This window comes from Meleagris gallopavo, chromosome 6 (genome assembly GCF_905368555.1).
Source record: "Meleagris gallopavo chromosome 6, MGAL_WU_HG_1.1, whole genome shotgun sequence".
NCBI classification, from domain to species: Eukaryota; Metazoa; Chordata; class Aves; order Galliformes; family Phasianidae; genus Meleagris; species Meleagris gallopavo.
The window spans coordinates 18,471,924-18,494,000 of NC_139409.1; the positions used below are offsets into that span (position 1 = coordinate 18,471,924).

General features: G+C 37.5%; 1 protein-coding gene across 2 annotated transcripts in view; it reads right to left on the reverse strand.

Moving 5' to 3' along the window:
• Positions 1–22,077, reverse strand: part of PLXDC2 (plexin domain containing 2) — a 232,235-nt gene that overhangs the window by 87,837 nt on the left and 122,321 nt on the right. For both annotated transcript variants that reach the window (XM_010712710.4, XM_085227302.1), the window contains exons 3-4: positions 14,801–14,947; positions 10,965–11,034 (exon numbers count right to left, since the gene is read on the reverse strand). In XM_010712710.4, the coding sequence (XP_010711012.2) occupies positions 10,965–11,034; positions 14,801–14,947 (217 nt within the window). The remainder of the gene's footprint in view (positions 1–10,964; positions 11,035–14,800; positions 14,948–22,077) is intronic.

Below are 22,077 nucleotides of genomic sequence, written 5' to 3' on the forward strand. Positions count from 1 at the left end.
TGCTCCACCTCTTACTAAATATTGCAGTGTAGAGTAGTCCTTGTATGAAATAAATTATACTGATTACGAGCTGCATATTCAACACATTTCCCAGCCCAACTGGTCTCTAACTCATCCATGCTTTGAAAGATCTCATTTGAAAAAATATTTTAAAAGTTTGAGATCAACTGCCAGCATATATATATATATATATATATATATATATATATTTTACTTTATGAAGTAGACATATAGAAGCAATATTTTATGTTACTTGGCTTTATGGACTGAGCACACTTAATGAGGTACTTCCACAACAAGATATCATTTACTCCAGTACTTGAAAGGAGCTTACAAACAGGAGGGGAACTGAATTTTTACACCATCTGATAGTGATAGGACAAGCTTTAAACTAAAAGAGGAAAGATTTAAGTTAGATGTAAGGAATAGATTTTTTACTCAGAGGGTGTTGAGGCACTGAAATTGATTGCTTAGATAGGTTGTTGGTGCCCAAACTCTGGAAATAGTCAAGGCAGACTGGACAGCAACCTGGGCAATCTGATCTGGTGACTGGACACCCTACAAATTACAGGTGGGTTGGAACTACCCCTCCAACCAAATCAATTCTATGATTCAAATGCAACACTGTATCATAGCAAGAAAAGGCCTTTTTTGGTGATACCTAGTAACAACGCAAGGGGCAATGTACAAAAACTGAAGCACAGGAAGCTCCACCCAAGCATGAGAAAAAAGAAATCGGTACTTTGACAGCATCAGAGCACTGAAACAAGTTGCCCAGAGAGGTTTTGGAGTCTTCTTCCCCAGAGACACTCAAAATCTGCCTGGATATTTTCCAGTGTAACCTACTGTAGGTTAATGTGTACTGTAGGGAACCTGTTTTAACAGGGGAGGTTGGACTAGAGATTCCTTCTAACCTCTACAGTTCTGTGATTTCCCATTCCGCATAAGAAATTTCCTCCTCTAATTAGAAATCAAATATCTCATCCACTATTCTCATGAGGTTTCAATTGGTGAGTCTTCATTTGGAAATAATTTTTTGTTTTTGTAAATGATTTTTTCACTGGGGTTTGCAGTGTTCGATTATTCCATCTTATACATTCAGAATAGGATATAAAAGAGCTATAAAAGTAGAAAATACAAAATAAAACCACATAAAACTTTATGAGGCTGGATATACACAGCAGATTTTACAAAGTCTGCTGGATCTGCAGTATAAATGAAGTTTACTTTTTGAACTCATACAATGGACCGAACACTATATTTAGTGGAAGATGCAGGAATAAAGGCTTGTCATGCATTAAAAATTTTTACTATCATGTAAAAACACAATATTATTGAATCCTTGTAATGCTACTAATAAGACAACATAAGATATGGATGCTATAAATCCACTCTTTATTGTAGAATTTTTATCTTAGACACTGCATGTACCTACCAATTCCCTGCTGTTCAGCTGGCTGTCCTGTAGACTACTTACCCTAACATTAAGCCATGCAAGTTATTATTATCTGATCTGCAAAATTATTTAAGTATTTGTTTGACATTCCATGTGCAAGTTTTGTTACTTCTTCTGTGTAACTACTTCCAATAAACTTCACAGTTCAAATCTGACAAATGCCTTTGTACATCAAGGTCAGAGTGATGTCAAAGCATATGGATTTTCTTTCTCCCCCAAAGCTTATCATGATCTTTGCCTTAAGTGTTTCTGGTCTGATTTGTACAGAAAAAGCATAAGGGCAGGCACAGAAGTAGAATTTGCTGATGGAAAGCAAGACAAAGCAGAGTTTCTAGGGGAAGTTGGTAGAAAGGTAGCCTCTTACAGAAATGAGAAAGGTAGTTCCAAAGGGGACATTTAGTCACAGGAGTGAAAGACAAAGAAAGCTGTACAGAGAGGAAGAAATATTAACAGCTGCATCATAATACAATACTTCAGAAAAAGACAGGATGTAAGGAGCTAAAAAGTGCAATTGCCTGAATGGATCCCTGCCGGTCAACAGGCAACTTTCCACAGCCCTTCAGAGCAGGCTGCCTGCTGGTGATAGCAAGTACAATCCCCTGCAACAGACACATGGTAGTGATAGCTACTGATTTTGGCTAGAAACACTGTGATACACACCCTGCTTTATATCACCCTTACCATTTAACAGCTGCCACCCATAGGTTGAGTTTTGTTATCAAATTGCTCTTCATTAAGGATGAACACATTTCCTGGAGGCTCCTTTGTTGAAGAGATCAGAGCAGCAGAACAACCAGAAATTTCTGTCAGGCTGTAATAACATGCTCCGCTCAGTACAGTGATATTCTCTACATCTTCTAGCACACCACCCAGAAAGATAGATTTCCTTCCTGCTCAGAGCTATTGCTCTGGGGGACAAAACAGAAAGATGGAGCTCAGGCAGTGCAACCTCAGACTTTTTTCCTATTCCTGTAGCATAGATATCCTTTTTCCATTTTCTTACTCCCTGAAAAAAAAAAGTGTTGCAAAACATGATACAAAATTACATTAGAATTCTCTGCAGTTTGGCAATTATTTTTCATAGCATTCCTCCTGGGGTGTCTAGGAAAATAACAGCTAAACATGGATATCATTTTCTTTTTTACACACTCCATGTCCTAAAGAATCTTCATAACATATCAAAATTATACATTTAAGCAGCTAACTAACTAGTTAACTCAAAATTTTTTCCTCTATTGTTACAAATCATACACACACTTCTGAACAGTCTGATACTGGAATAAACATCAGTCTTTCTCATGAGAATAAAAGATGACTGTGAATCTGTTGTTCCAGCTGGTGAGCTGTTGAGAGACTGCACTCAGGTGCCTCACAGTGGCTCAGTGATGCAAGCTCTGATAACAGCAGGTTTCAAAGGAAAATGGATTTCAATATTTTCAGTGTCTGTAAGATCACTTTGAGTCAGTAGCGCGTAAAACATCTTCAGTTTTGATGAAAGGCTAAGCAGTGTCACCTTAGATGCACAAAGATCCCCTCCTTAATAAATACAAATATTTTTTAAAGACATAAACTGACGTTAGGTATGACCATAGAAGGAATTCTTGAATTCAGTTTTAGAAAATTGCTAACATTTATTTGATCACAGTGAGATTTAATATTGTAATTTCATTTTGTCCAATAATCCTGCCATTACTAATGGCAGTATTAATGCTTATTACAAATAATGACAAGGCCTACTGCTTCAGGATGTTCCTCCATTTATCAAACATTAATATCGTTGCTGTTATTTTATTGGCAATTTTTCTCAACATAGTCTTTACAAATTTAACTGCTTGTTCCAGCTTCATTGGGACTACACGAGAATGAATCCCCAGTCTCAGGAGTACTCCCACAAGATGACTAGGAGTCATTGTCTCAAAAATCTCAGCCTGGAACAGCTAACTGACTGCTCTGCTGAGATGCATCAAGGCTTTGGGTCTGTTGGATACTCTGGAAGTGTCTGACAAGCTGTCTAATTTCCAGATCTCTGAGCAAGAAGCTACAGAAATGAGGAAAATACATGGTTGGTGTATAAAAGGCCCATCCCTACCCTACTTCAAAACATACTGCATATTTTTTGCTCCTGCTGCTCTAACTCCGCATCAGTCCCCCGTCATCCTTAGCTATGTTTGTCCAATACATACTGCATTTGGCATCCCTGGCCATATCAAACATCTGAAATATTTTCAGGGCTATTTCAATTGCCTACAAGATGCCTTTTTATCTACCTTTATTTTAGCACCTGGTAAGCTTTCTAAAAGAACTTACTTGTTGCAATTCCTACATAAAATGCCTGCCTATGAAGAACTCTTTGAATAATATTTTTATCTGCAAAATCTTTGAATTGTTTGTTTAATATTTTTTCCTGATTTGTATTTATGTTTTTGCTACTGCATGAGCTAGGTGGACAGTTTTGAAACTGTCTTCATACTAGCTGGTAAATTAACTCAATATTTCATTAACCCAACTTAATACATTCAAAATGTAAACATCTACATCTGAGCTCCTCATCTCAGAATGTCTTTGAAGTATCATATACATATACACAGAAGTTGCTCTGAAAGTAATGCCTCCTATTTCCATGGAAACTACAACAGATACTAAAAGCTCAATAACACTACTTTTTAATGTAGTCACCAACATTAGCTGTGCATTTTTGCCAATCATGAACAAGAGCCCATACGCTACATTCATAAGTGTCTGCCTCAGTGGAGGTGCCCCATGGTCGCTGTTGTTGCAGTTGAAATGCACCACCTACTACCCCACTATTCTCACATCCAGTGATTGGTTTTCAGAAGCATCAACATGTGTCAAGGTGCAATTTTTTTTCCCGCATGGAGGAATTCAATTCCACACTTTTGCTTCAAACGTACTCCAAGTCAGATGTCGTTTTGTCACAATGCTTCCCTGCTGCCATCCATCACATGGCAACAGAATGTAATGGAAAACTGTCAGGAAGGTTCATTCTCTACTGCCATACCACCAACACCTGCTTCTGAGGTGTGGGAGCAACATAATAAATAGGAGACATTAATTTCAGAGCTGCCCCTTTATACAGACACACGCATGCATAACATACATATAAGAGAGAGAGAGAGAGGACAAAACAGAACTGGACACAGGATGTAACTCAACCAACCTCCTTGAAGTATCTGCCTTTGGTATTCATAGACTGCTGACTATATTGATTACATCTCTCCTGGCTGTACATGAGTTTAGGTTGATAAACAAGGATGTAGAAATCAATACAGCTAGATGATTTGTTTCCTTTGTATATAATCTATTCATTTGACTTCTAAATTTGTCTGCAGGCTATGAAATAGCTCATGGCAGAGTTATTTCAGACTCTATGCACTTTAAGCGTCTCTTCCACAACTATCTGTGATCAACCCATCATCAGCTAAATTTTCACAAGGTAATAAAGGTGTCACTTAGCCCTTTTACTTACCTTCATTAAATAGTAATCAACTGTTTTTATGTTAATTTTTACTTCCTGATAGTACATGTTTTGTAAGTTTATTTCATCCCATTCAGTTCATGGGGCTCCTGGCTCCTTAATACACTGCTGCAACTCCAGTGGCGAGTTCTCACTTATTCTGCCCTCTGACCATTAAAAGTCTCTCATCCTGGTACAGTTCATCTTGTTGGAATCCATACATTCACATACCAGAGCAAACTAAGCTTCAGTGTTTCACTACCCTTTCAACTTAGAATTTAGTAGTTACTTGGCCAGGTTAAGGTTGAGTGGAAAAATTAACTTCAGGATTTAGCTCACAGATCTAATTTCCATTTTTAGTTTGCTGAAAGTAATTACACTTAAAATTTTAGGAACTTACATTCAAGAAGTAACAATTTCTTTCAATTCATTTTGATAACAGTATCATAATTAACTGAGGTGAATCTGCTAGAGAAGCATTTAACCATGCATACAGTAATAATCAGCATGTTAATACTTGCACTGACTTCTATTATGCAAAACTCATTTTGTTTGGAAATAAAATGTGACAGATGGATCGAAAAAATGTAAGTGTCAGAAATTTCAAGTCATGACAGAATTGTATGGATCAGTCTAGAAAAGCTCTCTAAAGACAGAGAAAATTTAGCAGAAACAGGTTTGGAAATCTTAAACTAACAAACAAAAAAAACACCACAACAGAACAAGTTGATAGCTACTTATGAAGAAAAACTCTGATTCTTAGATAATTACACACAACTTTCTTTTTAATGACAAATCCACTATTGCATTTCCATTGTTACAAATGAAAATCACAAGAGAACAAGAGGATGCTTTAAAAACAGGGTACAGGAAAACCTGGGGAGATGTCCACATCCCAAGGAACCACAAATCACTAATTACATTAATAACAATACTATCGTCTTAACTTCTAGTTTTGAAGTAGATGGCCCTGCTAAAGATATGTGAGGACAACAGTGAATGGAGAGCTCAAATTAAGTATTTTTAATCCCTGTTCTTAGTAAGTATTCATTAAACAGAAAAAAAAGTTGAGTACACCCCTCAACAATTTCAAAGTCATCTTAAGTAATTTGAAAACTACACCACTATGCAACCTACATGAAGAATTGAAGAAACCACTTCTATTGTGTCAGGGATTTAATGTGCCATTTCCTCAATTTTCCTCTTAACAAGGTTATTTAATTCATGGCTGGAGGTAAAAACAGTTTGAAGTATTATCATTAACATAATTAATCCCATCTTGTTCTCCAAGAAGTGTACATCTGACATGAGATTTGTACATGTTAACTTTGTCACTCTTTTTATTCCATAATAACTTCTGAAGGTCTTCCAAAACTCTAATAATGGAAATGCCACTGTAAAAATGTTAGCTATTAAGAAACAGTAGACTATACAGTTTAAAAAGCACTTGTAGCCTATCATTACTAAGTACTAAGTAATGTCAGTACTAAGGTCCACAAGTCCATGGGACCAGATGGGGTGCATCCATGTGTGCTGAGGGAGCTGGCGGAGGTCATTGCCGAACCGCTCTCCATCATTTTTGAGAGGTCCTGGGCAACAGGGGAGGTCCCTGAAGACTGGAGGATAGCCAATGTCACTCCAGTCTTCAAAAAGGGCAAGAAGGAAGATCCGGGTAATTATAGGCTTGTCAGCCTCACCTTCGTCCCTGGAAAGGTGATGGAACAGCTTGTGCTGGATACCATCTCCAGACAACTGGGAGAAAAGGAGGTTATCAGAGGTAGTCAGCATGGGTTCACCAAGGGGAGGTTGTGCTCGACCAACCTGGTGGCCTTCTATGATGCTGTCACATGCTGGGAGGATGGGGGAAGAGCAGTAGATGTAGTCTACCTTGATTTTAGAAAGGCATTTGATACTGTCTCCCACGACATCCTTATAACAAAGCTGAGGAAGTGTGGGATAGACGAGTGGACAGTGAGGTGGGTTGAGAACTGGCTGACTGGCAGAGCGCAGAGGGTCGTCGTTGGTGGTGCAGAGTCTGGCTGGAGACCTGTAACCAGTGGTGTCCCCCAGGGGTCTGTGCTGGGTCCGGTCTTGTTCAACATCTTCATCAATGACCTTGATGAGGGGATAGTGGCCACCCTCAGCAAGTTTGCTGATGATACGAAGTTGGGAGGATTGGCTGACACGCCTGAAGGCTGTGCTGCCATTCAGCGAGACCTGGACAGGCTGGAGAGCTGGGCAGTAAGAAACCGGATGAGGTTCAACAAAAGCAAGTGTAGGGTCTTACACCTAGGGAGGAATAATTGCATGCACCAATACAGGTTGGGGGATGAGCTGCTGGAGAGGAGCTCTGCAGAGAGGGACCTGGGCGTCCTGGTGGACGACAGGTTGGCCATGAGCCAGCAGTGTGCCCTCGTGGCCAAAAAGGCCAATGGCATTCTGGGGTGCATTAAGAAGAGCGTGTCCAGCAAGTCAAGGGAGGCAATCCTCTCCCTCTACTCTGCCCTGGTAAGGCCTCATCTGGAGTACTGTGTCCAGTTCTGGGCTCCCCAGTACAAAAAAGACAGGGATCTCTTGGAAAGAGTCCAGCGGAGGGCCACAGAGATGGTGAAGGGCCTGGAGTATCTCCCCTATGAAGAAAGGCTAAGTGAACTGGGTCTGTTTAGCCTTGAGAAAAGAAGACTGAGAGGGGACCTGATCCAGGTTTATAAATATCTGAGGTGTGGCGGCCATAGTGGTGAGGCCAGTCTCTTTTCAGTGGTACGTGGAGACAGGACGAGGGGAAACGGACATAAGCTGCAGCACAGGAAGTTTTGCACGAATGTGCGTAAGAACTTCTTCACGGTGAGGGTGACGGAGCACTGGAACAGGCTGCCCAGGGAGGTTGTGGAGTCTCCTTCTCTGGAGATATTCAAGTCTCGCCTGGATGCCTACCTGTGCGACCTGGTGTAGGAAACCTGCTTTGGCAGGGGGGTTGGTCTCAATGATCTCTAGAGGTCCCTTCCAACCCCTACAATTCTGTGATTCTGTGATTACCACTTACTTTTAAGGTACAGCAGGCTGGAGAGGTTGGGCAAACAAAAATCCCATGAAGTTCAACAAGGAGAAATGAATGGTCTTGTACCTAGTCAGGAACAACTCCAGACACTAGCACTTGTTGGTGGCCACCCAGCTGGAAAGTGGCTCTGCAGAAAAGCACCTGGGGGTCCTAGTGGACGTTAAGCTGAACGTGAGCCAGCAAGACGCTTTCACCTTTACTAGGCTAATGGTACTCTTGACCACATTAGCCAAAAGCTAGCCAAAGAAGTCAGGTCAGGAGAGGTGATATTTCCCCTCTACTCTGCTGGTGAGGCTGTTCCTGTGTACTGCCTTCACTTCTGGACATGCCAGTACAGGGGAGACATGGACATAATCAAGAGTGCCTTACATAAGGCCAAGAAGATGATCAAGGGAGCACATTTCCTATCAGGAAAATTGGACTGGAGGAGTCTCAGGCATCTAATCAATGCATCATATAAATGCCTGAGGAGGCTGCAAAGAGAATGGAGCCAGGCTCTTTCCAATGGTGCCCAGTGCCAGGAAAAGAGGCAATGGGCAAAAACTGGAACATAGGAGGTTCTGTCATCAGGAAGTACTTCTGTACTGTGAGAGTGCCTAAGCCTGGGTTGCCCAAAGGAGTTGTGGAGTCTCCTCCTTGAAGATCCTGCAAAGTCACCTGGACACGGGCCTGAGTGACCTACTCTGGGTGTTAGTCTGAGCAGGGGTTGGAAGAGATAGACCCAGAGATCCTTTCCTACCTCAGCCATTCTGTGACTCTGTGATATAAGACATGCTGAATCACAAAAAACTTACTGTAACAAAAATTTCAAATAGAATAAAAGCAGAACATTTATCAGAGAGTTTTGACTGTAGTAGGTCTTTCTTTTCCCTCAAGTTTCTTTAAAGTCTTAAAGTTGTCTGAATTGCATCCTGTTGTGAATGGACAGGATGACTTACAGTTACGAGCTTTATCAAGAGTGAACATTAAAATTCTCACTTTTTCATACTTAATTTTGAGTTTTTAAAGTAATGAGTGATGCATGAGGAACAGATGTATCTCTGTGCTAATGTCAGTGGCCTTTAGTAAAGGGACTGATGTTAAAGTCCCATTTAGCATGACATTCAATCTATTCACTGCGGTACTATCGCACTTACTAGAAGCGGAGAAAAACAAAAAGCAGAACTATCATTCAGAGTTCCATTAACTTCAATAGCAACAGAAAAGAGTGTTGCAAACTTCAGTTAATCTCATATGCCTGCAAGTATTTATTTCTTTATTTATTTTGAAATTCTCTACACGAAATTTTTTTCCTCACAAATTACTATTACACATTTCTTCTTGGGAGCTTCATTTTACTTTCAGGTCTTTGGGAGCAGTTGGTAGAATCTGATGAATGTAGCATTTTAATTACACATATGGTAAAGATTCAGGACTTCTATTAGAAGTTAAGACTATTAATAGAGAAATTACTTGTAGAGTGAACTCTAAATGCTTCCATGAATCAAATTCAGCAGTAAGAATTAGGGGACATTTACAGAATGAAAACTTCCCACTGCTGCTGCTTTAGCTGTGTAGCACCCATCCATTGCATTATTTCAGACCACGAGAAATTAAACTCCTCTAATAACAGGATATGGAACTACATGTCATCGATCAAGTGCCAAAACATAAGAAGGTATTCAGGCAGTCCCCAGCATTACAATCAGTTGTTTATAGCTCACCTGATCTATCTGAGCGTCACGAACATTGCTGACCAAGAAGAAAATACCTTGACACTGAAGTCAACCTATAATTCTGCATTTTTTTTTTCTCCTCAATTTTTTCTTCCTTTTTCTTTTCTTTTTTTTTTTCTTCCTAATTTTTTGACTGCAAATTGACCATTTAATATTGGACTTTTTTCAACTCTGTTCACCTATTCTATTCTTCTACTTTAGAAACAAAAATGGAGACCTTAACACAACAACCTGCACTCCTCCTACTCTTGTTGAAGCTCTGGTTTCTGCCCCCATCCTGAAATTTTTGGGTGTACCTTCCCTGCTTAGAACTCCAGTGACACATGGTTGATTACGCACAACATTAGAAGGAGAAAACTTAACCAGAGACTAGGCAGGATTAGTTCTAGCAACAAGAACTTCTATATTTGTTTCATGTCCTCTTGTATCTCCCATCAGAGCTCCACCAGCTAGAATTTGTGAACCTGCTGAACATGTTAGAGATGAGAGGATGTTGTGATTCTCTGCAATGTTTTCTTCTGCCTCTCTTTTTTCTACCTTCTGACCCTTACTCCTCTATTTGCTTATTCGATTTTTCCATACTATTTAATTTTCCTCTGCTCTCCTCTTCCATCTCCATACTCCTTCAAGGAGCATGGGCAGGAGGGGAATTGCGTTAAGAAGGTGCTGAGGCTATCCCTATAATAGGAGATCTGCACAAACAGCAGCCAGTGGTGGTGGAAGACAGGATCCCAACCATGAGCCACCATTGGTGCACAGAGCTACAGGACTAGGAGGTTGGGCTGCATCATACCTCTTACCTACCATGGTATTGCAGTAGATACTATACAGCACCACAGCAACACTCTACAAGCTTGTCTGATAAAGGACAAGCTACATACTTCCGTCACCATTTCTCATTATCAGATAGAAAATCCTCTGTCCTCATGCAGTCCAAACGCACTGTTTTCCCTCCTTGTCTTGGTTCCAGCACTATCTCTACAAGTGCAAATGCTGCAGACATAGACACACAACTGGAATACTTAAACAGAAAACCATTAATACTATAAAGTCTTCTACTGAGAAGGTTGTGTAACAGTTAAACTTGAGCAGCTTGGGGTTTTCCATTATACTGATATTTTGCTATTTTATTATTCTGGAAAACAAGAAATAAATGCTGCAGTTTCTCTTGACATACGTAGGAGAAAAAAAAGGGATTTTAAATAGCTGCAAGAAACTCTTCTCAAATTACTCAAAGTAAATGGTTAGAAAGCCACTTACCCCCAGTTGCCACTGTAATCTCACGTAGAAAATGGCCATAAAATGGAAAATCAAAGGACAGATTCACTCTCTGAAAGGAACAACACCAGAAAATAAAATCAATATTGTGCAGAAAACAAAATGAAGAGTCCTCCACTTCAAGTACCTGTTTCAATCATTGCTTTTGATTTTTTACTGAAGCCTCATTATTCTAAATTTGAAATTGCCAATAGCTAACTAGGAACAATTCCAGCACTTAAAAACCTGAAAGCAGTGAACATTCATAACTGAAGACTTTAGAAAATAAAACATCTCAAACAGACATAATAACTACTTCATAAGAATGAAATCTGAAAGATGCGTTGATTTAAAAAAGTTTTTAAAACCTCTTTGCTAAGAAAAGCCACCAGTATGTAAGTTTTACAGGATGCCTGATCCCTTTGCCAGCAGGTGGTTTACTCCTCAGCCAATGTGCTCCTTCAGAATCAGATGCTCTCCCTGACCCCCTGCTGCTACCTAGTTGCTTATCTGATGAAAAGTGGAAAACAGTTTCTTCATCAAACTCAACTGACACCACTTCCCAGACCTGCTTACTAACAAGGACCTGACATTATTTATAAAGAAACAAAGCAAAAACAGTACTAGCAAACTTACTGCAAAATAATAAAAAAAGAAGGGGGAGGGGGGAGGAACTTCATGCCTGTGTCAATCTATCCTATATCAGCTGACATCATAGCAGAGAACTGTAATTCAGAGATTTGGAGAACAGATTTCTCCTCACCTAAGGTCTTCATAAAGTACCATTCAAATTCACACTTATTTTCCCTCTCTGCTTTCTCCTTTCTCATCTATTCCACTGCTCTCCCCAAGCTTGTTAGCTACTGTGGCCACTCAATTATCACCTGGTGTTCTATGTGACTCAACTCTGAGCATACCAGTAGTCCTGGCAAAAAGAACTGCTGAACTTCTAGTAAGGTGTTTTCATGGCTTAAATATTTTATCCCATAGAAAGATACCACTTGCATAATGGCCTGCGGCTCTTTACTATTTGGCATTTAAAAGGAGTTACTACAGAAAAAAGTGTTGTGAAGAAGCATTGTTGTTGGCTGTCCTTCATCCCTAAGCTTTGATGTCTCCACTTAAGAAAGGGAAATAGTTGATAATTTATTAAAATTAAAAACAAACAAACAAACAAAAAAACACCAAAAGACCAAGTCAAAGTAACTTCTATCTTAGTGGTTTTTTTTTTGTTGTTGTTTGTTTGTTATAATAATAATAGAGTATTTATTATCGTGGTAAGAATTAGATTTACATCTACCAGAAATGTTTACAGAATTATTTAGTGAGAAATTAACAGCTGAAAATTTACAGCAACTTTAAACCAGATTTTCTTTCCACTTAAATGGAAGATAGTATTTTGACAAGATTAGCCTCTTTTTTAAAAATAAGAATACAGAATTAATTTGCATTGTGTTAACTGGAATGAGTAGGTTTTAATGACATCTTTTGTATGTATGTAAATATGTATATATAACTGAACATTTAATCACAATGGTATGCAGAAGAAAACTTATAAAAACATTTGAAATTAAGATGTATTTTGAAGTTTTCATTACTGGGAAGTTGTATGCTATGTTCATGTATGTGTTCCACTCAGATTATGTCCTTGCTTTTCCTCATGTAATTTCCATAATCACTGTTAAAAATGTAAATTTTCTGACCAGAACTTCTCCCTATCCTTTAAACAGTATTAGCCCTTTCCTTCTATTAGCATTAACTCTCTGAATAACACAATAAACATTAAAATGCTTTTAAGGGGACACAGCTGTCTTTCACAGTCTTCTAAATGGCTGTGAGAAAGATATTAGTGTAACGATAATGTTCGTAATAGATAAAGACTTGATCCTATGCCCACTCAAATCAGATATAGATCTCCCATTGATTTCAATCAAAAAGTAATGCCCTAAATTCTAACAACATAATAGGTACTTAGTACAGACAATTAAATAATGTAATAGCATATTAAAGAACTAACAAGATTTGAGGAATATTTTAAAGATTAATATTTAACAGCTACTTGCTATAGGGAGAGTAAATCAAAGCCCCCATGCTAAGGAGTCTCCACATCAATCCCACATACGGTCCAGAAGCATTACTTCACTTTAAACCTCTAGAACGATAGTTGAACAAAATATCCTTCTTGGAATTAACATTCTGAAGCAAGGAATATCAGGAATCAAGTGGAAACAAAAGTGCTTAGAAAGAGAGTGTGGAGGGAGTTATCTTCACTAATTATTAAAACAGGTTAAAATTTCTCAATGGAGTTTCACTAATATTTAGGTCCCAGGCCTGATAATTAATATATATATTATATATTATTACATTTATATATATATATATATATATATATATATATATAAAGATCTTATTTATATATAATATAAATATATATATATATTTAAGCTTAAACAAGTATTTTTTAACTCCTGTATTAGTTTTGCACGTTTCCATTCTCTCCCTCAAGTACCAGAATCCCAGGTGACAAAAAGCAAGGTTTTGGGATACTTTTTGGTACCCTTCTCTGTTCACTCACCACCCATTAAAAACAAACCGCCTTAAGAAAATAGCTGATTTGGTGTTTTATTAAATCTACTCCAAAGATATATAACTGCTTAAGCCCTTGCATTTGTATTATCCCTGGCTTCTTCCAGTCTTCTAGATTGTGAGGAAATTATATTTTATGATTTGGGCCCTGTGTTAGACACATGCTACCCTGCTTTTTCGTATTCATAATTAAATACTGGGGTATTTCTTCTTGCTGTCACTCACATTCCCCTGAGACAGTCACCTGGCATCAGATATACAACAGATAAACTGAGCAAAAACAGGAATTTAATTTGACTTTTTCTCAGCTTTGAAACTGTTAAACACCACTACATCTTGAAACAAGCAAACAGACAAACAAACAAACAAAAAACACAACTCAAAAAATGACAACAAATAAACAAAGAAAAAAACCCATCAAATGATACAACTTTCAGGTAAAGTATTAGCTTGATTTTTTTTTTTTTTCCTCCAAACTGGAAAAACCCAACAAATTTTCATTGTAAGGTGGTGAATAGACAAAACAAGAACATAATAAACTACATTCTGAATTGTAACTTTCTGCATTTAATTCACACATTATTGGCTGCTCTGTATGCAGTTTTATCTGTAGGTCTAATCTGCAAAAATAACTTGTAAGTCATACTGCTTTCAGTTACATACAGAAGCTATTCAATTATTTTCATACCCATTTTACCGTGATTGCAATAAATTAAATAAGATTCCTATTTAGACTCTTTATTATATTTATTTGTTATTGACATGGAACTGTGATCACATGTATCATTTCTGTTTCTGTATGTCATACGAATGATTTTTATCAATTCTCACAGTAGAAAAAGTTAGTGAAATGCTTCATAAAAAATGGAAGTGTCAACACAAATACATTCAATGGAAAATGTAAGACTTCAGCAATTTACCTCTCAGCCCAGTTCTGTCTCTAATGAAAATAACAGTAACGTCTCTGACTTTAGCAGAGTAACTAGTTTACTGTTAGATAGTTTGAGATCTAACCTTAAAAACAGTACATACATAAATATATCTTAAAGGCATTTCTGAAGGACTGTTACTTCAAGTACAAAAATGCAACTTGAAATCTTTTCCTTGCAACACTGTTCAGAATTTAAAATCTTAACTAAAAAATGAAGTTCTAAACAGGAGTATTTTGGTACTTAGAACTGTTTTATCACTCACAGCTGAAAATCATCCATGTCAGTAAAAAAAAAAAAAAAAAAAAAAGTATTACAACTTACTGCTGCTTGTCGATGGGTATTGGAGAGGATCCCATGAATCTTTACTTTGTCTTTCTCCATTTGGTCAATATTGACCCATAAATCCCGGCTGGTAGAATCATATGGGCCATACGTTCTTGAAGTATAATAATTATGATCTGTATCCTCCTAAAAGGGGAGGAGGGAAACACAGCAAATAGAGGTCAGAATGGAAAATGCATCTTAATGTTATGTAAAATTCATACTTGAAGTACAGAGTCTGCTGCTAATCAGAGTACAGAAAAATTGCAAGTCAACGGTCAAGAACAAAAGTACAAGTTCCAAATGTGTTACGGAATATATTTCTGCCTCCAACCAGGAGCATTTGGCAAGGCAAATACCATAATTTTCTCTATCTCCAAATCCTAACCATATTATTCCTGTAACCACACGGTGAAATCTACAGCAAAATTTATGATGGCTTTCAAAGTGAGGTGACCATTAAGTTCATGTAACAACTACCATATTATAACAAAATGGTAAGCAGTACTTAGAGCCAACACCTTAAGAAGAATTAAGTTTTCTAAGTGTAATTTATTAGAATAGCCTTTAAGCGAGCATCTATAACATTCCTAAAAGCTATAGTTTTACAACTATTTCACTTGAAATCTCCAAAACGTTATTTTAAGGTAAATTTGCCATTCAGAGAGAATTTGCCATCCATACATATATATTTATGGACAATTTTATGCAATCTTTAAAATGACAGTGGTTGCTGCCATGCCCATGTCACAGCACATTCAGAGAGAACATATACAAATCCTACATGTACTATGTGAGATTGTTCTAGTGGTCCACCAAATTCTGCAGCCAGAATATGCATCCAGCCCAGCAATCCAGTTCACGGTTCAGGTGACAGTCAAAGTCTTGGCAATACCTGGTTATTTTGGATGACAAAGCTGAGATGCCAACACTCAAAGTAATCTGCATGCCATTCCACTGCACTCATTTTCACTCTAAATCATGTAAATCACTGGCTCTTATTTAGCACATAAAAAAAGTGAATTTTTGAAATCTTTTACAGAAAAATGACTACGTGCCTACAAATCCAAGCATAGGAGATTCCGAAAATTTCTGTCAAGATCAGAGCTTGCTTATGCTGAGATGATGCAAACTACCTAAAAATTAGTCTTTAAATAAATGTTTTTTTAAAAAAATACCACAGATGAATAAGTGTAGAGAGCTATATGGGAAAAAAAGCAGAATTAGCAGTTCTTCTATACAGAGTATGCTTCTGTGTAGAGAAGTAGTTTACAATGGAAGCCAGTGTACAAGCCGCCTTCATTTTTTTTTTTTTTTTAAATAAAGAAAAAAACAAAACAAGCATAAAGGAGACCATCCGGTAAAGGAAAGAAATGGTCTTGCAGCAAAAAAACAAACAAACAAAGAAAAGTGCCCAAAGTAGAACAAACATTTCTGAGAACTATTTTTGTAATCAAGTAGCCATACAAGACGGCAATAGTCCTCCTTTAAGATTATTCTGCAAACAAAACCTTATTTCCATAAATATATATGGCAAATTCAAAACCTTATTTAAAGGTTGATTACTACCAACTCTCTCTGTTGAAGAAAACTAATATTCCAGGTAGGGAAGCAGCATCTATGGATATTTTACCTAGCTACTGACTCCCAATAACTTGGTAATCAGTAGAAAGACAGAGACCACCATAGCTGTTGATTCCCAATAGGAATAGCTACAATTGTCTCTACTTTTCTGAATGATATCTAAAACAGTGAAAATGAACAAAAGTCTGAGGTTAGAGATTAAACCTCAGGATTCATCTTTAAAGTCCATCTTTACTTATCCAAAGTTTTAAACTGTGAAATATTTAAATTGAAATGTTGTCAGTTTTCTGTTACAAAAATTACTGCAAATTTACAATGTGGCTAGAAAAAGCTCATAAATAAAGTTGGCTTGAACAGCTTAAGAGGCTCTGGTACACTGAAGAACAGTGATATTTCCAGTCTTCATATTTTTGAACATGCATTACTGTAGAAATGAAATCACAGGATTGTTCCATAAATTTGTCACCTATAAATAAATGCCTTATTGGTAAGAATAGATACCAAAGAGTCTTTATTCTGACAGATATGTTTAAGAGGTTTGGATGATTCTACATATTTCACAATACATTCCACCAACTGAAGAAAATTAAAATGCTTAGAGATGAAATGAAGCAGAAGCATGTTAAGATATGAAAAGCAAGCAGGGAGAAAGCAGAAAACATGCCCATTACTATTTTAAGAAGCAACAGAAAATTAATTAAGGAGCTGATGGTTAAATACAAAGCTTTTTTTTTTTTTTTTTTCTTTTTTTTTTTCCCCCCTTACTTTCCAGGTATTTTTGGGAAATAAGAATAATTTCCAATTGCTTCTCTAGAAATACAGTTTGGCCCAACTACTGCCATACATACTACATAGATGAAATAAGAAGCACCTCTATTCTATTGAGAAGTACAGCTTTTACAGCAACAGACTTTTCCAAAAACTTTTTGCGCCAACTATGAGGATTACTGTTGTTAACCTTTGTGAATTTGAAGGGAATATTTATTATTACAGGAAAATAAGTTTTTTTTCTTATCTGAAGCAATCCTCAGTGTCGAGCTGCCATTTTACTGTGATTCTAAAGAAAACTATTTTCTTACAGTTTTTATGAAGTAAATTTTCTGATGACACATTGAATGTATTTTCATATTCCTCTCATTACAATTAAGTATTGTCAGGCATACTGTGTGCATACATTGCTCATGAAAGCTCAGCACAGCTGAAGATTAAGCTTTCTTTAAACTTTTGGTGTTCATTACTTGTCAAATTCTTACTAGACATCCATTCCATGAGTCACTCTGAAATACATTCCAAATGTCACAAGGCTGTTTCCCAGCAACTTCTCTCCCTCAATAAGTAAGGACTTCAAATATGCTAGGTGTGCTCTCACAATCTAGGAAGTATAATGCAACTGTGTGAGCTGCATTATGCTCCAAGATGCATTCAAACTGCTAGGTGGGATGCTAGCCAAAAGTGTATGTGAAAATAACATTGAAAAAAACATGAAACAAAGTTATCTCACACTGAGGTAAGGCACCATGATTCAATGATGATGCAATCTCATATGTGAAGGGAAAATTAACTTTGAGAGTCCCATGCTTACATATGCTCCTTAATTTAGGTTAGGAATAAGAGCTTCTGTCAAATTTATATGCAAGAATGTTTTTCTTTCAAGTACTTTTTTTTATTCCATCCAAACCGCAGACAATAACGAATGCAGTTTTACCATCTATAAGTCTATAATTGAAACAAAGCAGTGAAAAAACAGCTGGCATCCAGGGATGAGCTCTGCTGCTGCACAATGCTATACTGTAGAGAAACCATTAGTTTATCTGTAAGAAAGATATTATCAAAGCAAATTGTTGTTTTGTTACAGAGCACGCAGACAGACTAGATTTCAACAGCTTTTGTTTTGGTCACCTTCTCCCAGTCCCTGTATCTATTGAATATAACGTAGCATTAAAATCATAGAATTATTAAGGTTGGAAAAGACCACTAAGATCACCTAGTCCAGCCATCCACCCATCCCCACCATGCCCACTAACCATGTCCCTCAGAGCCATATCCACGTTTCTTGAACACTCCCAGGAACAGTGACTCCACCACTCCCCTGGGCAGCCTGACTGCTCTGAGTGGCTCACCAATACTTAATTTATCACTGTATTTACTTTAAAAGTTAAATAATGGGTTTTGACCAGGAAAATAAAAATAAAAATCAAGGACATTAATCTTCAAATATTTGGAAATAGATGTTATGAATTGTTGCTAATTGAATACAATTAGACTGCATGTCTAAGAACAGGCAATTGTTCTTTTAAGCTTTCTAAGTATTGAAATGGTATTGTCAGATTTCCATTGAGGAAACACCTCAATGAAGGAACTCTGAAGCCATCAGGGATATGAAGTTAAGACTTTATAGATGCTTAATTTTGTCAGTGTAAAAAGAGGAACTGGCATATGATTTTTAACAAAATTAATTATTGCCCAATTATTGCTAAAATTGCAGACTATGCGTACCTTTTAATGAAATTAAAGTGCTTCTGTTTTTTGCCCCAAAAATCAGTACTGAGGAAATTCATCATCAAACAGTGTGTTCACAAAGTTGACTTTAATTCTGAATATAATATGAGCATTTATAGAGGAATAGTTTATGAAATTAATCTGTAATTGTCTAATTATGTTTTCTAAAAGTTGTGTTTGCACAATCAAATGGAAACTCTGGAAGGAGAAAACAGGCAATTATGTATTAAAATAGAATATTTTTCAGGGAGAGAACAAAGATAATAAAATATAGATTGGGAAATCTAGAAAGAGGAAATGAGTTAGCAATATCAAGTATTTCCCTAATGAAGAAAAGTAGATCTAGTAATCCATTTCATGGAAGTAAAAAAGAACACCTTTTCTATTAAAACAAGCCAGCAGCAAGATGATCCTTCAAGCAGATGACAAAACCAGTTTCCTCAATGTTATTTGTAGCCAGCCTCACTCAGCACTAGTTATTTCCTTACTCCTTTTCTGTATCATAGCCTATTAACAACAGTAAAATAAAGCCATAATTAATTGCTGAACATTTTTGGATTTTTAATAAAAAAATGATCTTATCAATCTGCATGTTATTAGTAGCCACCAGATAAAAACAGTGCAAGAGAGCAGCATGGAAATGACACCTGACTTTGGACTCTGGAATTATAGACTGTTTTGGGTTGGAAGGGACCTTTAAGATCATCTAGTTCCAGTCTCTCTGCTATAGGGAGGGATACCTCCCTCTAGACCAAACTGCTCAAAGCTCCATCCAGCCTGGCCTTGAATGTTTCCAGGGAGAGGGTATCCATAACATCTCCGGGCAGACTGTTCCAGTGTCCAACCCTTGCAGAAAATATTTCTTCTTGATATCTAGTCCAAATCTACCCTCTTCCAATTTAAAATCATTTACCCTCATCCTGTTGCTACATACCCTTATAAAATATCCGTTCCCAGTTTTCCTGTAGGCCCCCTTCAAGTACTGGAAGGCTGCTATAAGGTCTCCTTAGAGCCTCTCTTCTATAGGCTGAAGAACACCAGTTCTCTCAGCCTGTCCTCATAGCTGAGGTGCTCCAGCCCTCTGTTCACCTTCGTAGCCCTTGTCTGGACCCTCTCCAACAGCTCCATCTCCTTTTTGTGCAGAGGGCCCCAGAACTGGATGCAGTACTCCAGGTGGAATCTCACGAGAGAAGAGGCAGAGGGGCAGAATCACTTCTCTCAACCTGCTGGTCATCCTTCTCTTGATGCAACCCAGAATACAGTTAGCCTTCTGGGCTGAAAGAGCACACTACCAGCTCACGTTGAGTCTTTTTTCAACTGACACTCTCAAATAATTCCCCTCAGGGCTGCTCTCAGGCCACTCTCTGCCCAACTTCTACCTTTGGGGATTGAAAAAGATGCATGTGCATGTTCAGGGTTACCCTGCATTACAGCCTTTAGCAAGAGAAATGAGGGAGCATGGGAAAAAGACTTTTGACACTGAGAAGAGGTCCTAATAGAAAGATTAAGGTCACAGAAAATGAGGAAAAATAACACTTAACATGCCGCTTTCATTTAACTGCATTTTAACACAAGAGCATGCAGTTATAATTGTAACAGCAGTGATAAAATTTTGAAGATTTATAAGATCTGACACTCCCTGACCCTTCAAAAAGTAAAAGCACTAATTTCACAAGAATCGAGGCACACAAACTACTGCGTAGAAGTCTTGTGGAGAATACATATAGTGGCTGCTGTCTAAAGAACTATAATTGTTATGAGGAGTTCTCTGATGCTCACAAATTTCCTTTAATAAGTGCTTTGTACCAAGGATAACCTCTGCTGGTCAGTTTCTTAACTAAAACGTTTGTTCTGTATGAATCTCAGGAAATATAGAATTTAAAAAACTGCCTCATTGTTTTCACAATGGCAAAGCTATAGTCTGTTTTATGTTTGCATTTTTTTCCTTAATTCCCAGTCCCCCCCTTCCTTTAAACATCTGATGTGTGAATTACATTGTAAAGACAGACATACAGATGTAACCTACAACATCCACATCAACAGCCAGTAACTTGAAGACAGCCTGCGAACTTTACTGATTACATAAGATTAGCAAAATCCATTTTGAACATCATATATATTTTGAATGCCATGTCTAATGAATGAGAAGAGCACATCCTAGAAAAACAGAAAATCCTCTATTTGCATGCAGTGGCATTAAGGAATTAATCTCACACTGTATTCTCTAAGAATATACCATATGACTTCTCCACAAAGTACTGGAATTCCACCCATGTATGTGCTGGATTTTCAGAGGAGGCTGAGTCTTAGAACATCACAGATTTGCATCTGGAGGCTGTTTCTGTAAATACTCAATGACACCATCAGCCTGGCTCAAACACAAGCCCTGAGCGCATGACTTTTGCCCCTTTGTATGCATATGGATTTCTATGGCTCTGCATCAACATGGAGCTTAAGCGCCAAGGATTTTAAACTGCATTTTCCTGTTTGAGTGTCTGACAGTGCCTATAGTGGAGAATCACATATGCTGACAGACAGCCTGGCAAAGAAGGAAGCCATAAACCTGCTATTAATCCAGAAAGCTGTTTAGTCTTTCTGGCTTTGTGAAGAGTCAGCTTGGAGCCACTGCTTTTTTCATGATATTCAGCTGCTTCTGAAAGGAAGCTTCCCTCTTGGGGATGGCTAGAAAACTGTCAGCCTATTTAGGGGTCATTACAGCAGTCTTATAAAGCCCCTCGTAATGTCTTGACATGAGAGACAAGCTACAAAAGAGCAAAAGTTTCAGCAACATCTCTCTTAAAGAAGGAAAAATAAAAAAGAGCAAGTAACTCACTAAGCAATTAAAGTAATTCTCACAATAAGCCTTAGACTGCTATATACCATTCCCTCCACTAAAAAGAAAATAAATAGAAGACATTTTAATAAAATTACTATGAAAACACTTAGCAGCAAATTGATTTTATCATGATTATTAAACGTCAGTTTATTTTTTTCATCTTTAATGTATGTGACATTTATAAAATTGAAACTCTAAAAATGATTGTAAACATAACAAAAAGCTAAGTCCCAGACCTAGACTATAGCATATCTAGTCTGAATCTACCCTCTACCAGTTTAAAACAAATTTCCCCTTTTCCCTTCTAAGAAGTCCCTTCCCAACTTTCCTGTTGGCACCCTTCAGGTACTGGAAGGCT